Raw genomic sequence first — 20,863 nt, forward strand, 5'->3', positions numbered from 1 at the left:
AAGTATCAATGAGATACGATATAGCCATCAATATGTATAAAAGCAGAAACAGAGATGACTAACGCACTATGCATGTGAAAGAAAAATACATCAAACAACTACACAACAGCACAGAGTTACACAACATTCAAAACACATCACCAATAAATAAGGACCACTCCCATTTCTTCCTTTTACCCATACCCCTTGTTTTCAAGTGTCACCCTAACCGCATGGAACAGAGTTACAAGGGGTAATGGTTGAAATCTTGCCCTACAACAAGGGACAAACCTCTAATAAAACAAACAAACAAACAAACAAACAAACAAACAAAAAACGCTTCATTAACAGCTACTAGACATCAGCATACTTTAGTCATTTTTATGCTTGTTATGAAGTAAATGACCATAATACATAGAAACAACATTAAACTAAGATGATATAACAGTTATCGTAAATTTTTAACAAAGAAAATTCTCACATTTGTGGGTTCCTTTGGTGGGTCATGCAGCCATCGTGCCGGCTTTTCTTTTTTTCTCTTAGCACTTAGTTTGAAGTGTCCCTCTGAAAACCTCTCTACCTGAAAACCCTACCACTCTATCTCAACAAAAATTGGGACACCCTAACCCTGAACGTGAGGGCTGAGGGCTCAGTGTTAGGGGCATGGGGTGAAATATGATTGGGCCAGAGTGTTCAGTAAGGCAGTTGATTCCCTGGAAGGTGAATTTAGGTCAATACTTTATGCAATTTAGGCCAAGAACTGTCACAGCTAATGGAATTAAAGTTGTTTGTAACTGTTTTTTTGGCCATAGGAACTTTTAGACTTCTGCCAGATGGCACAGTCTGGAATGCTGCGGGAAGAGGATGAGTTGGATTTCTTTACATTTGTTCTGGCTTTATTTTAGGCATGTGATGTAGTTTATAAACGTTGCTAAAATTTCACAATGTACTCCTCAGTCCAAACACATACAGTTCATATATGGAAACTAACCTGCAAAAGCAGCCGATTTTAAAATCAATGTTTTTGTGATGTCACAAAAACCAACACATTTATATAGCCCCGCCTATTAAGCCCTACAGCTCTGCCCATTCATACTCAAGTTATAAGGAATGTTTCATCACTCTTAAAGGTACAGTAACAAAAACATCCTGCTTAATTCAGAGAGATGAAGAGAGGTTACACATATGTCGCAAGTAGACATTAGGAAAAAACAACAGTATACAGATGTATGATATGGGCCCTTTAAGTTGGGGTTGATTATCTGCTGTGATCTTACTAGCCTGGTTTACAATCCACAACAGTTTATTTTTCTGTTTGATGGAGAGGCTTCCATACTCTGATGTCAGACACCCTGATATAAAGATCTATAGATCATGGTCAGAATATGCTTAGGAATATTGAAGCCCCTTAATTTTCTCAGAAGAACAAGGGCTGCCTTTCTTTCTTACGTACGTAATTACATTTTTTCTTGTGTAACTGGATCTAATTACACGAGAGCTGGGAAACAACTGGGACTGAATACATAAATGTACTTTAAACTAATGAGATTTTGTTATATAAGCATTTTAGACCATTTCTATTGGTCAATTTATGATGCTAGTCCACACATTGTAAAGGGCAGCTGGTGTTTCCAAACGACATACAAAAAATAATGTTATAGAGAGTTATAAAGTTGATATAACAGCAAGGAAATACACCCACTCACACACACACACACACACACACACATCTATAATATGCAGAATCACATCTCAGTGACAGAGTTGATTAAGTCAATTATAAATGTCTTACACTTCAGCTCCATCCAGGTGTGTGTAAGCTGCTGAGCCCCACAACTTACACTTAATACTGTAATAGCCTTGGGCACATTCCACTGTGTCTGTGTGTGTGTGTGTGTGTGTGTGTGTGTGGTATTGTAATTCAGACCCTAACCGCCCCCCACACTCCCCCTTTTCTTCTCCTAAATCCTCTACCAGCTCTCAGTGTGTTGACATGCTGCGGAATGCGAATAGCCCGACGTGTTTGAATGTTAACATTTCAATGAGAAAAAAACAATCTCTCATCCTTTGTCAGTGCTGTGAGGGCAAAAGAAGTGGGCGAAAAAAAAGGGTGCTTCCATGGGCTGCAGGGGGAACGCTAACGGCCGCGTGATTGAGCTGAGCAGATGGAGAGAATAGAGCTATCTGCAGCTCTTCGCATTCTTTAAGGAAGTTTTGTGGGAAAAGCGACTGAATGCCTGAACAAAGTACTCAATCTGAAAGAGATCGCTTATCAACAACAACAACAACAACAACATCAACAACAACAACAACAAGCATTGTCAGTCTTTCAATGAGATCAACTCAAAATGCTAATCATCAGAGGTGGGTAGAGCCCTCAGCAAGAATTCTCTATTGAATATGTGGTCACTTTGATGATAAATGTACTTAATCTAGTACTGATAAACACATTGATCCTTGTAGTTTAATGGCAACTGTATCCAGAATACAGCTAATCTAATTACACATCATTTGAGTTAGAGTACAAAAGTACATGAGATGACTTCCATTCAAACCCACATATTATTTTTTGTCCTTTTTATGTATTTACTTATGTTTTAGTGTCAAAAATGATGAAAGTTGTTTGTTGTTATTGCCCATATGAATTTAAAAAAATAGTAAAAAGTAAAAAAAACTAAATGCCCATTGAAAGAGACTCAATAACAATAATATAATGTACTAGGTTAATAAGTATAAAAGGGGTCAAATATCTTGTTTTTAAAAGAGGTATTAATTCCTGAAAAAAACTTCAGAGGACATCTATAATTTCACGTGGTAATATCATATAACTGCCTTTATTCAGGAAAAATATCATGGCATTAATTCCTTTTAAGATATGCTATAAATGTATGAGTGCTAAAAAAAATAATAACTTATTTTTTATTATTTTGAAAATTGACTGCAATTTCAAAGATGTAATATTGACATGAAATGGAGCTTTTAAAGTAGCTTTTTGAAGGCATTGACTAGCACAAAACTGCTTGATTTAATGTTGATTTAAAAGCTCAGTTCAGCCATTCTGTCAGCATTAAACTCAACATTGAGATACATTATAGACTTTAACTGGACAAACTTTAAACAATCATAACTAAACAACTAATTTGAGAATAGATTTCAAATTTGAAAACTTGGTTACATACACACATAAATTTGCTAGAATTTTTTTCCAAGTCCAGACTAGGTAAGCACTAGGTAAGAGATGGTTCTTCTGGGTTTTTTGCATGATCAAAGGGTTGTTTGTATTATGAAAGAGTTCTTCAGAATAATGGAGAATGTGCCACAGATGGTTCTATATTGAACCTTTTTGAAAATGATTCTATATAGCATCAAAGGTGTCGTCTACCACTACAAGCTTGACACTGTTCCAATAGAAGAACTTTTTGATATATAGAACACTTTTCAAAAAGGTTCTATATAGAACCATCTACAACATCTACACTTTCATTGATCAGAATGACTGTTTTATAATGAAAAGAACCCTTTAATCATGCAAAGGGTTCTTTGAATGTTCGTGGTTTATTTCTTCACAAAAGAACCCCTGAAGAACCAAGAGTGTATACTTAATGAGTTAATGTGTTAACAAGTATTACATTATTAATAAGATTTCTGTCTCTTAACATAAGCTACCAGTCAAACATATTGTTGTTGTTGGTAGAAAACCTCCAAAATGGTGACTTTACAGGAGAAAGAATAAACTTACTTTTACTTTACCTTACTTTTAATGAAAGTCAAAGGAACTGGAGGAACTGGACTTTTTTCCAAGTCATTTTAGGTCATTTGTTTTGTTCCATTCATCATGAAATTTACATACAAGGTAATGGCCAAAATGTATTTTCAAATTTTGTCAAAAACTGAAAAATGATGGTCAATGTTGGAGGTCAGAAAATGTCTTATTCCTTTTACTTAATGTTTTACAGGATTTTGGAAGTTTTGTTGAGTTATATTCTGGGGTCCTAAGAGGTCTCGCAGCAGAATAATGGTCAAAGCATTATACAAAAGTGGCCAAGCTAACGGTGCTGTCAAATTACTGTTAAAAATCACCTGCAATAATAACAGCAAGGCAGTTATGGGGTGATGGAAGTGGAATGTTACATACATTTTTTTAGATATCATATATTTACTGTGTTTATTTAATTATATTTTTAAAACACAATTGTAGCGAAAAGATATACACATTCATGTTCTCAGGATCATTAAACCTGCCAAACACAGTCGAATTAGAGCTACACTGCCACGAAGCTGTGAGCATGATTGTATCATTTTCCTGACCTGATGTAGAGCTCAAAGTTCAGACTGGAAGCTAATGGTACCCAAAGGTTTCTGGAGGATGGATTTAACTGCAGAAAAAGATCAATAGTACTAGCTGCTAGCTAATTTGCTGGGAGACACATTTGGAAGTTATAGTCAGTTTTCCTGAGAGAGGATCGTAGTTCTGCAGTGCCTAATGGTTTGAATTCACAATTATCCTACTGTTTTAAAAAATCCAACATGTATATGCCTGAAGTACCTCTATAAAATACTTTATTGTTTAGAATAAAGTAATGCCTTTGTAAAGAAGTGAACTTTAAATGTACTTGAGTGTGTAAAAGACTTACAGTTAAACTCCAGTAAGAATGTTTTTGAAAGCCAAAGTCCATCACTGTCAACCTACTAGAAGTATTTATGTCAGCAAAACAAAATTGCCACAAAAAAGTTAAGACAAAGAGAAAATCCAATTTGGCTACAACAATGATATAATTTACAGAAATGACCATGTGGCTGTGGTTTGCTACTGAGTATCTGAACTAACAGTAGCCCATAAGCCACGTGCTTCACGGATGTAGAGAAGGATGGAGGGAAAAGAGAAGAGTGTGAGAAGAAACTGTCTCAGCTGACTGTTGCTCCTGTACACTTTCCCCACATCCTACTGACCATGTCACCAGCCATTGCTGGACAGAGAAACACAACACAGAGCACTGTTTTCTATAGACAGCATGGCTTTAAAGCCACATGTGAAACATGCTTTGAATCACCTGATCTGAGATTTTTCAGGTTTAGCAGCTCTTCTAAACGAGATGTAAGCATCAAGCCACATTTAGGAAACAAAGCCTCACATGTATCAAGAAGGATATCCTCCAAGAATGGACAGAAAGCATGCATACACACACACACACACACACACACACACACACACACACACACACACACACACACACACACACACACACATTTTTATGCAATATCAGGACATGGGACCAAACACATCGCTGCTGTAAGAAGAAAACCTTGTATCTCCAAAATAGTAACTTTACAGCCGAAGGAAAAAAACGACTTTACTATTAACGTAAGGGAACCAGACACATTTCCAAGTAATTTTGGGCCATTTCTTTTGGTCCATTGAAATTTACACAGAAGGTAAAGGACAATTTTCCAATTATTTCAAAAACTGAAAAGCGCCCCCCACACACACACAAAGTTTGGACCAAAACACAGGTTCCTGACCCCCACTCCCCAGTACTGAACTCTGACATTCTCAGGGACTGTTATGCACCCATCACTTTGTTACGCACCCATCACTTTAACTGCTCCATAAGCTCATTCTAACCGCACTACTGTTTATATTTGCACTATTTATACCCACAGACCCTAATCTGTATGCGCCTTATGCCACTGTAGTGTTCATTTCAGGACCTTCTTATATTTGCATTATTTTTTATTATTCTATTTTTCTACAATTAATGTTTATTTTTACTATTAGTGTTATTTAGTGTCTATTTAAATTCACACTTTTCCTGTAATATGGACAATAAAGGACAATAAAGCTGACTTGACTTGACTACTACAATTACAGGCTGTAATTAGCTATGTACCCCCCCACCACCCCTTTAGCCTGTTTTTCAATAGTCAGGACCACCAAAGAGAAGGTATTATTTGGGTGGTGTATCATTCTTAGCACTGACGTGGTGGTGATGTTAGTTGTTGTTGTTTTAGTTTTATTGAACCAAAAACATCTGAGTTTTTAGACAAATTAGTTAGTTGCTAATTTCTAAGGACAGGAAGTTCATATCAGCCTATAATGAAACTGCCTACAACTATGTCCATTTATGTGAGGTCTAGTAAAGTTGCCTTTTTGGAGATACATGATTTTTTTGGACCGCAATGATGTGTAAGTGCCTTATAATATTTAATAATAATGAATAATTATTAAAATAATAATATATTCCAAGTATTTATGTATGTATTTAAGTATAGATATGTACCAAGAATTTCCTAAGCCTAAGCTTAAACCTCAGTAAGCAAACAGAAATGGTTTGTCTCTTTTTTTTGAAAACCCACAAGTCAGGGCCATTTTGCTGGTTAGCTCTTCTCTGGTTTTCCTACAAAGTCAGTTTTTGTCCTGAACGCTTACAAAAACAGGCGCATACCGCTACTTTTTCACTCATTCCCACTCCAACATCCCACACCATTCCCCCTATACCTGCTCTATCCTTTAGACCTCCCCCAATTGCCTAGGGATTTCCCCACTGCACCCTGTGGGACACTGCTAACCTGCCCCCCTCCAGTTCTTTTGTTAGCCCTGTGAGTGACACCTCCCAGCTCATATCCCCACAGCTTCTCCTCACCTCAGTGTGGATTCAGCCTGAAGCCTGCCTTCTTTCACATGCATCCTTCTGTTCCTTCCTTCCAGAAAGTACATATGTCTAATATACAAACACAAACTGTTGAAGCGTGTTCTGTGTGGGATGCGTCTCATATTGTGTTTAACGCCTGTGAATGGCTGCCTTCTGGTGTCCAGACCTAAAAACTAATTGTACGATGTCCACTGTTGTCAGCAGCTGATAAACTGTCTAAGTAATGCTAGTTAATGTCATTAATGCTAGTCTTCACCAGTTTGACTGGTGCTCTTTTAGACTGATAACTGTGGTCAATAGAAAACGATACTGGCTGGTGAAATTGTCTTTCAGAGTTTTTTTATCAACTGATTAACCTACTAAAGACACACCATAATACGTTCAAAGCAAGCTACTGATCTTGCATCTTTTCGGCTACTTTAAGGTGCTCCCATTGCTGTATAATTTGTATAGAAATGCACTGTCAAAAGAATAGGACCCACTGGAGCAGCCGCACATGAGCTGAATTCACCTTGCCCAGGGCCAACCACTGGTAAGAGGGGTAAAATTCCAGCAATTTCTGGAATGATGGAGCTCCATCACTGGGATGAGTTGGGCTGGAGTTTGTGATCCAGAACTCATCATCCAATATCAGTACCTGGCCTCACTAATGCTCCTGTGGCTGGATGCAATCAAATCCTGTGTGTAAACTATTGGATAGAATCTTACATCTACATCTATCATTACATGTTAACTCTAGCCTCTACAGCAGATCATACAGATTTGTCCTTGGGCCAAATTCTTGTGGGGCGAATACTCTTTGGGCCGGAGTCCTGCTTACATAGTCAAACTGTCTATCTAAACAAATATGGCTGATGACAGTAAGGCTACTGTTATGCTGGAGTTGGGCCCTGTCTGTACAGAACTGCTCAGCTTGGCTCTCATTGATCGGCGGTCTTTCAGGTATGACATCATCATCACATTTCATGCCAGAGACTGAGCGCCCACCTCACACTTCAGGAGACTTAAATACTGAATGTTTAATATTTACCATTCACAAGATCATCGTTTAAGATCATTGACATTTTGACCTTTTGCGATTGTTGGGAGGAGCAAGTAGGCCTCAACATTGGCCTGATTAACATGTAGTGCGAGGCCAGGCAGTAGTGTACCCTGTACTATTGTGTCATGACATTATGCTCTTTTATATGGAATTAACGTGCTAGAATATTCCCTATATATGTTTATACATTTCAAGAGGGAATGAGAACTTGAGTGCTTGGTTAACTGCTCAAGATGTCAGTATTTGAATACTTTAGGTATTCGATGTGTTCCATCATGCATCCAGGCTAACAGTTCAGTGGTGAAGTGGTGGACGAAGTACACAAATCATGTACTTGAGTTAAGGTTGAGATAAACAAGGTAAAATATTACTCCAGTAAAAGTAGAAGTTCCTCCACTTAGACCTCCACTTGAGTAAAAGTACAAAAGTATTCAAATGTACTTAAGTATCAAAACTGTTACCATTTCAGTAACAAGACTCGCTTCATGAACTCATTTTAGGTGAAAGTCTCTCTTGGTAAACTAGTCTTTTAATAGAATGTCATTAATTAGTGACGCTGACGTCTATTAAAATGATCATAAGCACAAAACACTGAAGGTAAACAGTTTCCATCAGGGAGAACCGAGTGGCTCTGAAATCACTTTTTACACACAAGCAAAGTTTCAGTTTAAGATTTATTTACAACTTAGTTCCAAGTTTAAGTTTAATAAAAACTGGCTTTGACGTTGAACCGTGTGCTGCACTGGCTCGGTATGACCAACAGGTCAAAACAAGCTCAAAACAAAGTGACCGCTGTGCCCTGATTGGTGTTCTTGCGTTGTGCTTCTTTCCTTCTGACATGTTACGTTTTTATACATACAGAAACCAAAAGGAACGACGATTTCTCAAAATGTAGTGGAGGAAAAAGTCAGATATTAGACTTGTAATGTAGTGAACAGTAAAAAGTCGCCCAAAATGGAAAAACTTCAGTACAGATACACGAAAAAACTACTTAGATACAGAAATGAATTACATTTACTTAGTCACTGTCCACCACTTTCAGAAAAGGCAGTAAAAGTGCATCCAAGTCTGGTGTGTCTTTATCAATAACTACTCCAGCTAATGTTAGCTTTGTCCAGAATCAATGAAAACATATTTCTCTCACAAACTTACATGTTGGCACAATGTCCACTAAAGAGAATATACCTTGTGTAGAAGATGATGAGTCTCCATCAGTGTCTGGGAGCCTTTAGCTCTAGTTTAGCCTCCATTAAGCATCCAACACAAAAACCAATCAAATTCCCTCTCCCTCTATGTTTAACACACTTAAACTGTATTCCTCTGTTTCATGCTATTTTAGTGCTGCTGAACTTAACACCAGTGTCATCATCTAAAATAGCAAGCCTACAGCCCTGTGGTAATTTTGGACAAAGTAGTTTTTCTTCTTCGTAGAAAACCAAATATCTGTCCATTAACGTTTAGACTCAATATGGATATTTGAATATCAAAATAAGTCACAATGCACCCCCCCGCCCTAGGAGATGCTAGAACTTGTTCAGTGCTTTAGCCGCCCACACAAGAAATTGCTTGTTGGCCTGATTTGGCCTAAAGGCCATTATTTGATGACCCCAGCTCTACAGGAATGACCAAACTGAAAATAATAATCATTAATGGATAAATATTTCTTCTGAGAAACAGGCCTCTATCCTCACAGCCTGATTTTAGGCTAAAGAATGTTAATATTAGTAGAAGACAGTAGACGACTGCAGCAGAAGGAGAGCCTGTACATAACAAGATCACATCATAACTGTACCTCATAATATAGAAAAATAGCGTAAAAGACAGCCAGTATGCAAAGAGTGGCTCCGTTTAGATGATGTCCTTTTACAGTGATTTCAGATTGTTTCCCTCTTCAGAATCATAGTTGAATCATTTTTTTAGTTTGCTGTTTATGTTACATATATAAGGAATATATCTTGGTGAGCATACATGTTTACCATGTAACATACTAAATGAACTAAGCAACACTGCTAGACTATTAATAAATGTTCAAGAAACTTAGCAAATATTATAAAGAAATAATTGTTCAAATAAAAAGGTATTAAAAGAGATACAAGCTAATACATGCAAGCTCTGAGTGGACGCACGACAGGCCTACATAATGTAGAATGTAAATTAAAGTGTGATGTATATTAAAGAATTAAGGAAATTGACCAAACCTCTTTCAGCATCTACAAATGAGCATTGAAAAAAAAGGTACTCAAGCAAAAAAAACAGATTCAGACCTAAAAATGTGAATCTACTTCACACTGGCTTTGTACCACATCTCCGTGCCACAAAGCCTGATTTGATGCCTCCTCAATGAGATGTTAAGCAACTCTGACCTCACACCTCGGCCCACTCCACACCTTAGACGAGCGTATTGACACGTCACTGAGGCTGGGCAGCACCTGGGGTTTTTGATAGCAGCTAGCATGCTGGCAATTAGCACATGCACATTAGTGCTAGCAGCAATCCAAGAAACTGCTGCTACTGTCACATCTACTGGCTTGACAGAGCAGGAATATGGAGCCAACGTGAGGAATTAGTAAGGACACTGTCAGCTACTGAATACAGGGCCATGGCTAAACATGCTTTTTTGGTATTAGCATTAAGAGGTTTTTGAACACCAACAAAGCTACAGTGTAGCAGCAGTGAAGATTTATGTACATGGCCCATCAAAACTTTGGAGACACCTTGCCTTCTTTTACAATTTTCCAAGTCATTTTTGCCTGTTTGCCTGTTTTCATATAAATAAGACAAATGTTTTGTTTCTATAGTTGTAAATCCTTTGGATTTATTTGACAAAACGAAAGCTTCTTGCTTAGCATGATGAGTATAGGTTCCCTAAATAATGATTTGACAGTTTTCCCCTCCAAACTATTGTTAAGAGTCTTAAATACTGAATATTTAATATTTACCATTCACAATCAGGGTGACCCTAACCAGACTGGGAGAAGATCGGACGAATGAAGATTGGGTTGTAGACACCCCGCACCACAGGATAATCTGGGAAGATCATCGTTAAGATCACTTTGATATTGGGAGACCTTTAGCGATTGTTGGGAGCAGCAAATAGGCCCCAGCATTGGCCCGATTAACATGAATATTCCCTGTATATGTTTATATGTTTCAATAGGGAATGCGAAGTTGAGCGCTGGGTTAATTGTTCAAGGTGTCAGTATTTGAATATTGCAGTTACTATTTGGGTATTCGATGCGTTCCATCATGGAAGGACGGGCAAAATTGTTAAAAGTATGTTGAACGACATTCACCTTAACGTGGGTCAATTTGAAAGATTTGAATGCCTGACCACATAACAGAAGGATAAAATGTGTGAGATATGGTGTAGTTATAAATATTTACATGCATGATATTATTATTGCCGGTATAAATCTGGATAGTTTTTAATATATTCAGGTACCGAAAAAAACAGAAAATAAACGGTATCCTTTTTTTAATTAGGAACATTTTCAAAAGCTATATGTGAACCACGGTAGATGGTATATATTTTCTATGCCTGTTAGCAAGAAGACAAGCTTAGGATTGCTTTGGTGCACTTTTGAAATTGTGAACATTTCTCAGAAAGTGACAGATCTCCAAAGCACCCAGCATTTAATTCATCTTTTTGTCTGTCGTTTGCTTGCCTCCTACTCTCCATTTCTGACTAGGACTGTCTTTCCTGCTTCCTGCCATTGCATTCTCTCTCTCTGCTTATTCACCATCCTCTCTATGTCATCCTCATTTTCTCCTGTCCTCTGCTGTATCATTCTTTAGTCCCCCCTCTCTGAAACCCACCCCCTCTCTCTCATCACCAGCATATTGTGCTGACACTTCCATGGCAAATGGCCAGGTGCTCCGAAATATGTCGTGTTGCAACTGCTAGAACAAAATGAATGAAAACCCAGTCTGTATAGAGAAAGGCTGTACAATCGAATTGCATGGATACTCACAAGTGATGTATTGAGGTCTAAAGTAGTGAGTATACTGTGTCTGTTAGCAAGACTAGCCTAGCTAGCATTAGCATGATCAATGTGGTTTATCTCTGGAACAAGTAGGTTTTTACTCCTGATCAAATGAAACACAATTATTAATAACAGAAATACTGTTTCCAGCTGTTAGCCAAGCTAGCCAAGCAATCACTAGCATAACTACTGTGGTTAAGTAATGTAGCTAAACAGCTAGCTAAAAAATACCTATTGACAGCATCACAATGGCACGTCTTCACTTTGCAATGTTGATCGTCGATGACATTAAGTTTTATTGTTTACTGGGGACAAATTTCAATGTAAATGCTGACATTGCTGGAATACTCCCCTTTTTCCTGGATATGTCCTCTTTTTGAGACCAAAAAAACGTGTCCAGCTGGGACTTAAATGACCTGAATGGGGCTTTGCTCTCATGTTGATTCTACTATCCGCACAATTTCATGTACACTTCATTTACAGCATTTAGCAGACGCTGTTAAGTAGGATTGTACAATGGTGCTGATATCTGAATAAGCTAAGATGGAAAAGGCTGAACTCTTTCTGTTAAGGAAGAAGCATTCCTTGAAGTAATGCCTAATGGTTTTGTATCTCTGATAAAGACACAAGCCATGTGAAAACTGCACACCTGAGGGAGAGAAAGGCACTTTTGGGTTGTAGGCCGGGGTTCAGTTGCCAGCTTGTCTCTGCAGGTTTCGAGTGCTGGAAACCAGTGACCTGTTATGTTCAGTGTTTATCATCCCACATGTAAGTCTTGGGCCTTTTTAACATGCTCATTTTGGGAGAGAAGGGCAGCACACACCCACTGAAAGGACTCTGATGTGGTGAGCAAAAGTATGTAGCGTGTATGCGCTTTGCGTGTGTCTCAGCAGCGCGATGCTGACGAATCAGCCCGATTAATTTTGAAATTCAGCAGGAGCCACCTGTCATCATCCCGCTTATCAAATATACATACCAGCTGCTAATCACACGGGGGCCCACTGCCAACATACCTGCACAGGCCAACGCATGAATACGGATGAAAGACAGGAGAGAGAGAGAGAGAGAGAGAGAGAGAGAGAGAGAGAGAGAGAGAGAGAGAGAGAGAGAGAGAGAGAGAGAGAGAGAGAGAGAGTAGGACATAGAAAAGGAGAAAATAAAGGAAAACATGTAGGTTACCCAGGGCCAGTGAGCGAACTACATAACAAACTGAAAAACTAAACCAGTGGAACCCCCCACTCTGTAACACTGTGTGTGTGTGTAAGAGAGAGAAAAGATCGTTCAGTTCAAAAACATGTCTGAGACTTTAATCTTCTGAAGCACTCTTCCTGACACGACCACAGACCAGCACAGCGCAGTGACATTAAGCATGTGTACTACACGCACACACAACGCTGAAATGTGAGGGAGACTTCAAAGACTGAAAAACACTTACACTGACAAACCAAATAGAATCTGATATAAACATCTCAAGCAGACCGCACGCGAACACCAGCACACACTTAGACGCAGTAAGGTGACAGTCTTATCTCCAGGCATCGTGGCTGTGGGCCTGAGCAATTGACTGATTGCTGTAAATGACGGCCTAAATGTTGGACGGTAATTGTTGTGCTTTTGTGGCTTGTGAGCTGACAGTGCATGACGGTCCGTCTGGGGATGATTGTGCTTGCTATTGAGTCTGCTGTGTTTCACTGAAATGGCATTCCCTAACACACACACACACTGTACACACACTGTACACAGGCTCCCCCACCTCCCTGATGGACAGACCTGGGCATGTCAGTGCATGCCAGAAACATCAGAGCAGACCAAACACACAGTTTGGATAGACTGCAGTTAAAGAGAAGCTGCTGGAAACAGTAGACTGGATTCAGGTGTAATGGCCCATTCAGATACTTTAAGAAACGCTTGTTTATTGCAAATAGATGTATTCTTACATACTGAGCAAAAAGACACTATAAAAGGGTGGGGTTGGGGGTGGGGGTGCAGTAAAATAAAGGCTTTGTCATTTGAGTTAGTCTCACAAGCATGACAATTACTGGGACCCAAATTGAAAAAATGAACATGATGAAAACATAATATTTTCTTTTTTTTTCGTGACACAAACTCATTGATGTCTGGCAAAATAACTAGAAATAAACCTGGATGATTTAGAATAATGTTTTCAAAATAAATTGATTATATTTTCCTAACTGCAGCAGAGATTTGAATATAAATGTGTAAGTGATGTTTTTTCCCCAACGTTTTCTTTATCATCTGTACACTGTTGTTAGATAAAGTACTTCAAAGCTACACAAAATAAGATCGGGGGATTTGGGGACCTCCCTGGTGGACGTGTGTAACTGCATGCAAATGTGAAAGAATATTTTCCGCCTCCTTGAACAGATGAATCTAATGATATTGAGCATGTTGAAAGAGTATTAAAACTCTCTTATTATTATTAGAATTTCATTAATATAAAGTAAATTTTCCTTTTTTCCTTTTGTGACTGTGTGTGTGAACTCATATGTAAAGGCATATAATGTGGTCTAAAAAACTCCTCACAGACTCACAGTGCGCGCACACACACACACACACACACACACACACACATATACTATATTTCAGTGTGGCATTTTTCCTCCTGATTCAGTAATGCAGGTTTTTCAATTTTAACTTACATCATGCAGCTTTAAGACTGACTATTAGAATTAGCCACTTCTACAAAACAGTATTTTGCTAATTCATCTCATTACAGTAACACATTTACAGCCACTGACATTTTTTTCATTTTACATGGTTCACTTCTTTATGATTTACAAGAAAACACTTATGGGATTCAGCAGTTAAAGGAAATTTAAACTCCCTTTTCTAATAAAAAAGGCAAAAAAGAGATAAATAGCATCAGTGAGAAACTGTGCACGTGTGCACATTGCTGCAATAAGAATTATGGTAAAAAATACCAAAAAAAAGACTTTTAAATAGTTTTAACTTTAGCTGCACCATGTATCTCCAGTCTCTTCACGCGTGTGAATACTGTTTATCTGCATGATGATTACTCCACACAGGTTTTTGAACATGGTTTGAGGCTGTTTCTCTGGGTTTATGTCATGTGGGCCCACTGCAGTTTCCATACTAGCACAGAACACACTGTTCCATATGACCCTGAGCCAAACGAGCAAACTCAGCGGTCTCACTACACCAAGCCCACATTACCTGATATCCCATAACACCCAAATCTACCCTTTCTCAACCAAACCCACCAAACCAGCACAGTTAATCAGATGGATCTGTGGTCAGTCCCAGTACAGCAGCATAAACAGGGCATGGCACTGTCCAGATTGTCAGTTACTACATGGCTGCGCACAAATGTTTGGTCAATCAGCCCCAGAAAGGAAAACAGGTGATGACAACGCCTTGTTTCTGAGGAACTCAGACAGCTGACAGAAAACCAGCTTTTAGAAAGAGGAGCTTTTTCTACAAAAACCGTCAGCACTGGCACTGGCTGTGTTTTTATGTAGGATGGCGGTCAAAAGAGGAGAAACGGGTAGAAATCTGAAGTGAAGAAAATGCTTAACGGGTGAAGAAGACACATTCGCGTCAGAGCAGCAAAGTCAAGGACTCTCGACCCAGGCAGGTGCGTTACTGCTGCTGCTGCTGCCGCCGCCGCCCGGGTTTACTCAGCCTCACAGAAAACCGTCATCTCCCACACAACATAACGTTGTCTCAACGTTGCCTTTCACAACGTTACTACAACGTTGTCAAAGGTGGTGCTGTCTAAGTTGTCTGGACAAGGCGGTCACAACGTTATGACTACCTGTTGGCATCTTAGAGACATTCCATGGAGTTCCATGCACAACATATCGGAACCGACGAGGAGTCTGGGAGGTTTTTACAACGTCCTGACAACGTTGTCACAAGCATAGATAGCAGATAGCATTATCACATCTTTCTGAGGCGCTACCTTGCAAAGTTGTGGGCACCAAAACAGTCGGTTGTCACAACGTAACTGTGTTTGCAGGGTAAAGCGAAAACACAGTCTCAGCCGCTGTCCTCCCGCCTGTCTGTCAGAGCGGAATAACGGCTGCTCCGCAGCTCGCAGGACGGCGCAGCTCATCCACTAGTCCACGTGAAGCAGAGGGCGGGGTCAGGACGTGCGACCGTTCTTCGCAGCAGCCAATCAGAGGGCAGTGCCGCCGAAGCGCTATAAAACCAGTCGAGCCGCTCGAGTCCCTCAGAAAGCTGAAGTATTTGCCGAGAGCAGCGCGACTGAGAAGGAGTCTCTAAACCTGGAAACAGTTTTCTCTGGAATACTAAAATCCTCATTTCCAGCCGACCGGAAACCAGTGTTTCTGAGCTCGACTGGCTGGATATCGTCTGGACTTTATTTCTCTTCGTGTCAGAGTAGCCGCTGTTAGTCAGAATGCGCCTGGTGCAGAACATGTCCACCATAGCGGAGTACCCCGGCACGGACTGCCTGTCCAACCGGGTCATCAAAATAGCCGTGGTCGGGGGAAGCGGAGTCGGCAAAACAGGTGAGGTGAACCAGTTCGCGTTCCGTTACTGCCTCTCGTAACGTTAGTTTAAGAACCAGGCTGTTTACAACTCTTATATTCAGGAATCCGAGCGAGCAGTTTTCCTCCCTGTTGTTGTTGTTAGCCGTTCACTCACTCCTCTCCTCTCCTCTCTCCGCAGCTCTTGTTGTTCGCTTCCTCACCAAACGCTTTATCGGCGACTATGAGAGAAACGCAGGTGAGTGAGATTGGACTCTGTCCTTGTGCCTCTCATGAACTCGCTGTGAACACACAGCACCGTTTTCTCCCGCTCTGCTCCTCTACTAACCTCTTCGCTTCTCCGCACTGTAGGCAGTTTGTACTCCAGAGATGTCCAGCTGGACGGAGAGCAAGTGGCGATCCAAGTTCAGGACACGCCTGGAGTTCAAGTAAGTTTAACCCCCGAGAAAGGCTGCGCGGTGTTTAACGTGTTCACTGTGTGCACTGATGTCCATGTGAAGTGGTCAAGCGTGGTCCGTTGGATCAATGGGCAGCTGTTGCTGGAAGAGCGCATAGCTTCACCTTTTGTCCTCACTCTCCTTTTGTGGTTTTTGAACACTTGGGGGTGACTGATCACTCGAGGTTTTGACGGGGGTGAGCCCTCAGGCTTTCAGCGCTCAAAACATCCCCAAATCCGGACCCCTGTCATTAGGTTTTAAGCGCTCAGCTTGTGGTTGTGGACACAAGCTCGGTCTTGGCCAAAACCTAGACGACTTCTTACACTTAACGATTTTGAGAGCGTTTTAATTCAATTACAGGGTCATTTGGGCGACGCTTTGCTCTGTAGATTCAGAGCCAAGTTTTGGGGTGCGAGGGTTATTTCCTCGTCTGGGCAGCGGTCCAAAGCCGCAGAGTGGCCGAGACTGTAAGTCTAGCCGGGCTTATTTTCCCTCAGTTCGCCTAGAGCCAACCGATACTGGCTTCCCCTTAAAGTCCTCAATCAGCAGCACCCTAACACTGCCCTCCCCGGTGAGAGAGACCGCTTATTCATGAAACGGGATAGTCTACAAATCTTTCACGGCTCACCTCGTTAGTTTTTTCTCTAGGTCAGCCTTGTTATGCAAGTTTGATTGCTTTTATTGGCCTGTCTGTAACTTATGTTCTAGTGTCATTTCACCCAATAAAAAGTTACTGGGTGATTGATTTATCTTTTGAGTTCATCCAAGAATCAGACGGCTGACCTGTTCACCTCTCTCTTTCAGGTAAACGCAAATGGCCTTAGCTGCACTGACCACGTGACCCGTTCTATCCAGTGGGCTGACGCAGTGGTCATGGTGTACTCTGTAACAGACCATCGCAGCTTTGACCTTATAGGCCAGCTCCATCAACTGGTCAGCCACGCACATGCCGAGCGTTCAACACTCCCACCCATCATTCTCCTAGCCAACAAGGCTGACCTGCTCCATGTCAGGCGGGTGGACGCCCAGCAGGGTCCCCTGCTGGCCTCTGCCCTCAGCTGCTTCTTCTATGAGGTGTCTGCCAGTGAAGACTACAGCCAGGTCCACAGTGCCTTCCACAGGCTGTGTAGGGAGCTGGCCAAACAGCAGCCACTGCCCTCTCAGCCCTCTGTGACTGCAGCAGGGTCTGAAAAGAGAAGGTCTCCGCTCATCCCCAGACCAAAATCGCCAAACATGCAGGACTTGAAGAGGCGCTTCAAGCAAGCTCTTTCCGCCAAAGTGCGGACCGTGACCTCCGTGTGAGGAATGAAGAGGGAGAGAGAGCCGTGGCCCATGTGGGGGTCAAAGAAGCCGGAAAAGCAAGGGACTGATGAAGGCAGCTCAGCAGAGGAGAAGAGACCAAAAGGGCTGAAGCGGAGGTGATCTTTCGGTTGTGTTCCTCAAATACGCTCCTGAGCTCAGTCGCTGATCAGCAGGCCACGCCTAAATGAAGGCTGCTGAACTTTGAACTCTGAGCACAACAGTCACTGTCGCTGAAGTAAGAGGTCTTTGCAGAGTTTGGGACCTCTGACTTGTGAACTTTGACCTTCTTGGTGGTGGACACTCCACCTGTGCTGCTGTCAATCACGGGAGAGCAGGTGAAGCTGGGAACTGGTGTCCAAAACTGCCTTAAAGAGGACGAATGCATCAGACACTTGGACTGAATGAAACGTCATGTACGCGCACACACTGATTAATACCTGCAGACACTTTTCTCCTGGCAACAGAGCTTGTGAAGGACAGAGGACTGAGTATTTTTAGTGACTGTTATAAAAGGCAAGCGAGAGTTTCTCTTGCAGTTTTTCTTTTGGTCAAGGCTTCGACCTCTTGCAGCAGAGGCGAACTGAAAGCAGGCATTGTTAAAGGAGCGAGGCAGTAAAGCTGAAGTGCACAATGTGTCTGTGTGCTTCACTTCTCACTGTGTGCATTTGTTGGTTCTGTGTGTGTATATATAAAAAAAAAAAAAATCAGTGCCAATTTTGTACAACTTTTTTTTTAATGCACTTTAAATTGAGCCAAAGGGCTAAGGCTTAATATATTTATTGGTTGAAAAATAAAACTGTGTGAATAGATCTGTCTGCCTCCAGGCTGTTGCTTTCATTCATTGAATACACAACACAAACTCATGACGGTAGTGACTTGTATCGTCAGTTGAAACATCACTCTTGGCCCACACAGTGTAAGGTGGTACAGGAATAGGGGTAAGCAATATGTAAACTAGTCCAACATTGTCTTAAGACCTTTAAAATGCTAAGTACTGTGCTGTAGTGCTTCTCACACTAATCTGCTGCACCTTTGTAGTCTATGCATGTAGTCTATGGCCATGGATTATTCAGCCTGGTTCTTCAAGGGCCCTAAAGTAGAGGAAATGGTTTTTATATATACACAATTGTATGCAAAAGTTTAGGTGAATCAAAATTATGTTGATTTTGATTCTGGTGCTATTGACATAATTCTCACCAGATGTCTTAACAACCCATCCAGTCCACAGATACAAAGAAATCAAACCATAGATGTCCAAAAATTGTGTTGTGTAATAATGAGAAATGACACCGGGAAAATGTATTGAACACGCTCACTGAAAATTATCTAATTTCGTACAAAAGCCTTTGTTGGTGATGACGGCTTCAAGGCGACTCCTGTATGGAGAAACTAGTCGCTTGCGTTGCTCAGGTGTGATTTTGGCCCATTCTTCCACATAAACACTCTTCAAATCCTCAAGGCTCCTTCCATGAACTGAGCATTAGCTCCTTCTATAGATTTTCAATTGGATTCAGGTCAGGTGATTGGCTGGGCCATTCTAGCAGCTTTATTTTCTTTCTCTGAAACCAATTCAGTTTCCTTGGCTATGTGTTTGGGATCATTGTCTTGCTGAAATGTCCCCCCTCGTTTCATCTTCACCATCCTGGAACAACCCCAATTCCAATTAAGTTGGGATGTTGCGTAAAACAAATAAAAACAGAATATGATGATTTGCAAATCCTTTTCAATCTATATTCAATTTAATACACTACAAAGACAAGATATTTAATGTTCAAACTGATAAACTTTATTGTTTTTTGCAAATATTCACTCATTTTGAATTTGATGCCTGCAACACATTCCAAAGAAGTTGGGACAGGGGCACGTTTACCACTGTGTTACATCACCTTTCCTTTTAACAACACTCAATAAGCGTTTGGGAACTGAGGACACTAATTGTTGAAGCTTTGTAGGTGGAATTCTTTTCCATTCTTGCTTGATGTACAACGTCAGTTGCTCAACAGTCCGGGGTCTCCGTTGTCGTATTTTGCGCTTCATAATGCGCCACACATTTTCAATGGGAGACAGGTCTGGACTGCAGGCAGGCCAGTCTAGTACCCGCACTCTTTTACTACGAAGCCACGCTGTTGTAACATGTGCAGAATGTGGCTTGGCAATGTCTTGCTGAAATAAGCAGGACGTCCCTGAAAAAGACGTTGCTTGGATGGCAGCATATGTTGCTCCAAATCCTGTATGTACCTTTCAGCATTAATGGTGCCTTCACAGATGTGCAAGTTACCCATGCCATGGGCACTAACACACCCCCAAACCATCAGAGATGCTGGCTTTTGAATTTTGCGCTGATAACAATCCGGACAGTCCTTTTCCTCTTTGGCCCAGAGGACATGACGTCCATAATTTCCAAAAACAAAATCTGAAATGTGGACTCGTCAGACCACAGGACACTTTTCCACTTTGCATCAGTCCATCTCATATGAGCTCGGGCCAAGAGAAGCCGGCGGTGTTTCTGGGTGTTGTTGATATATGGCTTTCGCTTTGGATGGCAGAGTTTTAACTTGCACTTGTAGATGGAGCGACAAACTGTGTTCACTGACTGTGGTTTTCTGAAGTGTTCCTGAGCCCATGTGGTAACATCCCTTACAGAATGATGTCAGGTTTTAATGCAGTGCCGCCTGAGGGATCGAAGGTCACAGGCATTCATTGTTGGTTTTCTACCTTGCCGCTTACTTGCAGAGATTTCTCCAGATTCTCTGAATCTTTTGATGATATTATGGACTGTAGATGATGAAATCCCTGAATTCCTTGCAATTTTATGTTGAGAAACGTTCTTAAACTGTTGGACTATTTGCTCACGCTGTTGTTCACAAAGTGGTGAGCCTCGCCCCATCCTTGCTTGTGAACGACTGAGCCTTTCAGGGATGCTCCCTTTTAGTCTTTTGTTGCCCCTGTGCAAACTTCTTTGGAACATGTTGCAGGC

At 40.9% G+C, this 20,863-nt stretch overlaps 1 protein-coding gene across 1 annotated transcript; it reads left to right on the plus strand.

Annotated features, from left to right (window-relative positions):
- Positions 1-15,881: 15,881 nt before the first annotated feature.
- Positions 15,882-18,695, plus strand: rasl11b (RAS-like, family 11, member B). The gene is made up of 4 exons (XM_017687569.2): positions 15,882-16,168; positions 16,329-16,385; positions 16,499-16,575; positions 17,389-18,695. The coding sequence occupies exons 1-4, from the start codon at positions 16,057-16,059 to the stop codon at positions 17,884-17,886; spliced, it is 744 nt and encodes a 247-aa protein (XP_017543058.1). The 5' UTR covers positions 15,882-16,056; the 3' UTR covers positions 17,887-18,695.
- Positions 18,696-20,863: the final 2,168 nt, after the last annotated feature.

Source organism: Pygocentrus nattereri, chromosome 4 (assembly GCF_015220715.1).
Source record: "Pygocentrus nattereri isolate fPygNat1 chromosome 4, fPygNat1.pri, whole genome shotgun sequence".
Taxonomy (NCBI): Eukaryota; Metazoa; Chordata; class Actinopteri; order Characiformes; family Serrasalmidae; genus Pygocentrus; species Pygocentrus nattereri.

Coding starts and splice junctions, on each gene's coding strand:
- rasl11b (XM_017687569.2), top strand. CDS start 16,057: ATGCGCCTGGTGCAGAACATGTCCACCATAGCGGAGTACCCCGGCACG. Junction 16,169..16,328: donor AAGCGGAGTCGGCAAAACAG/GTGAGGTGAACC, acceptor CTCTCTCCGCAG/CTCTTGTTGTTCGCTTCCTC. Junction 16,576..17,388: donor AGGACACGCCTGGAGTTCAA/GTAAGTTTAACC, acceptor TCTCTCTTTCAG/GTAAACGCAAATGGCCTTAG.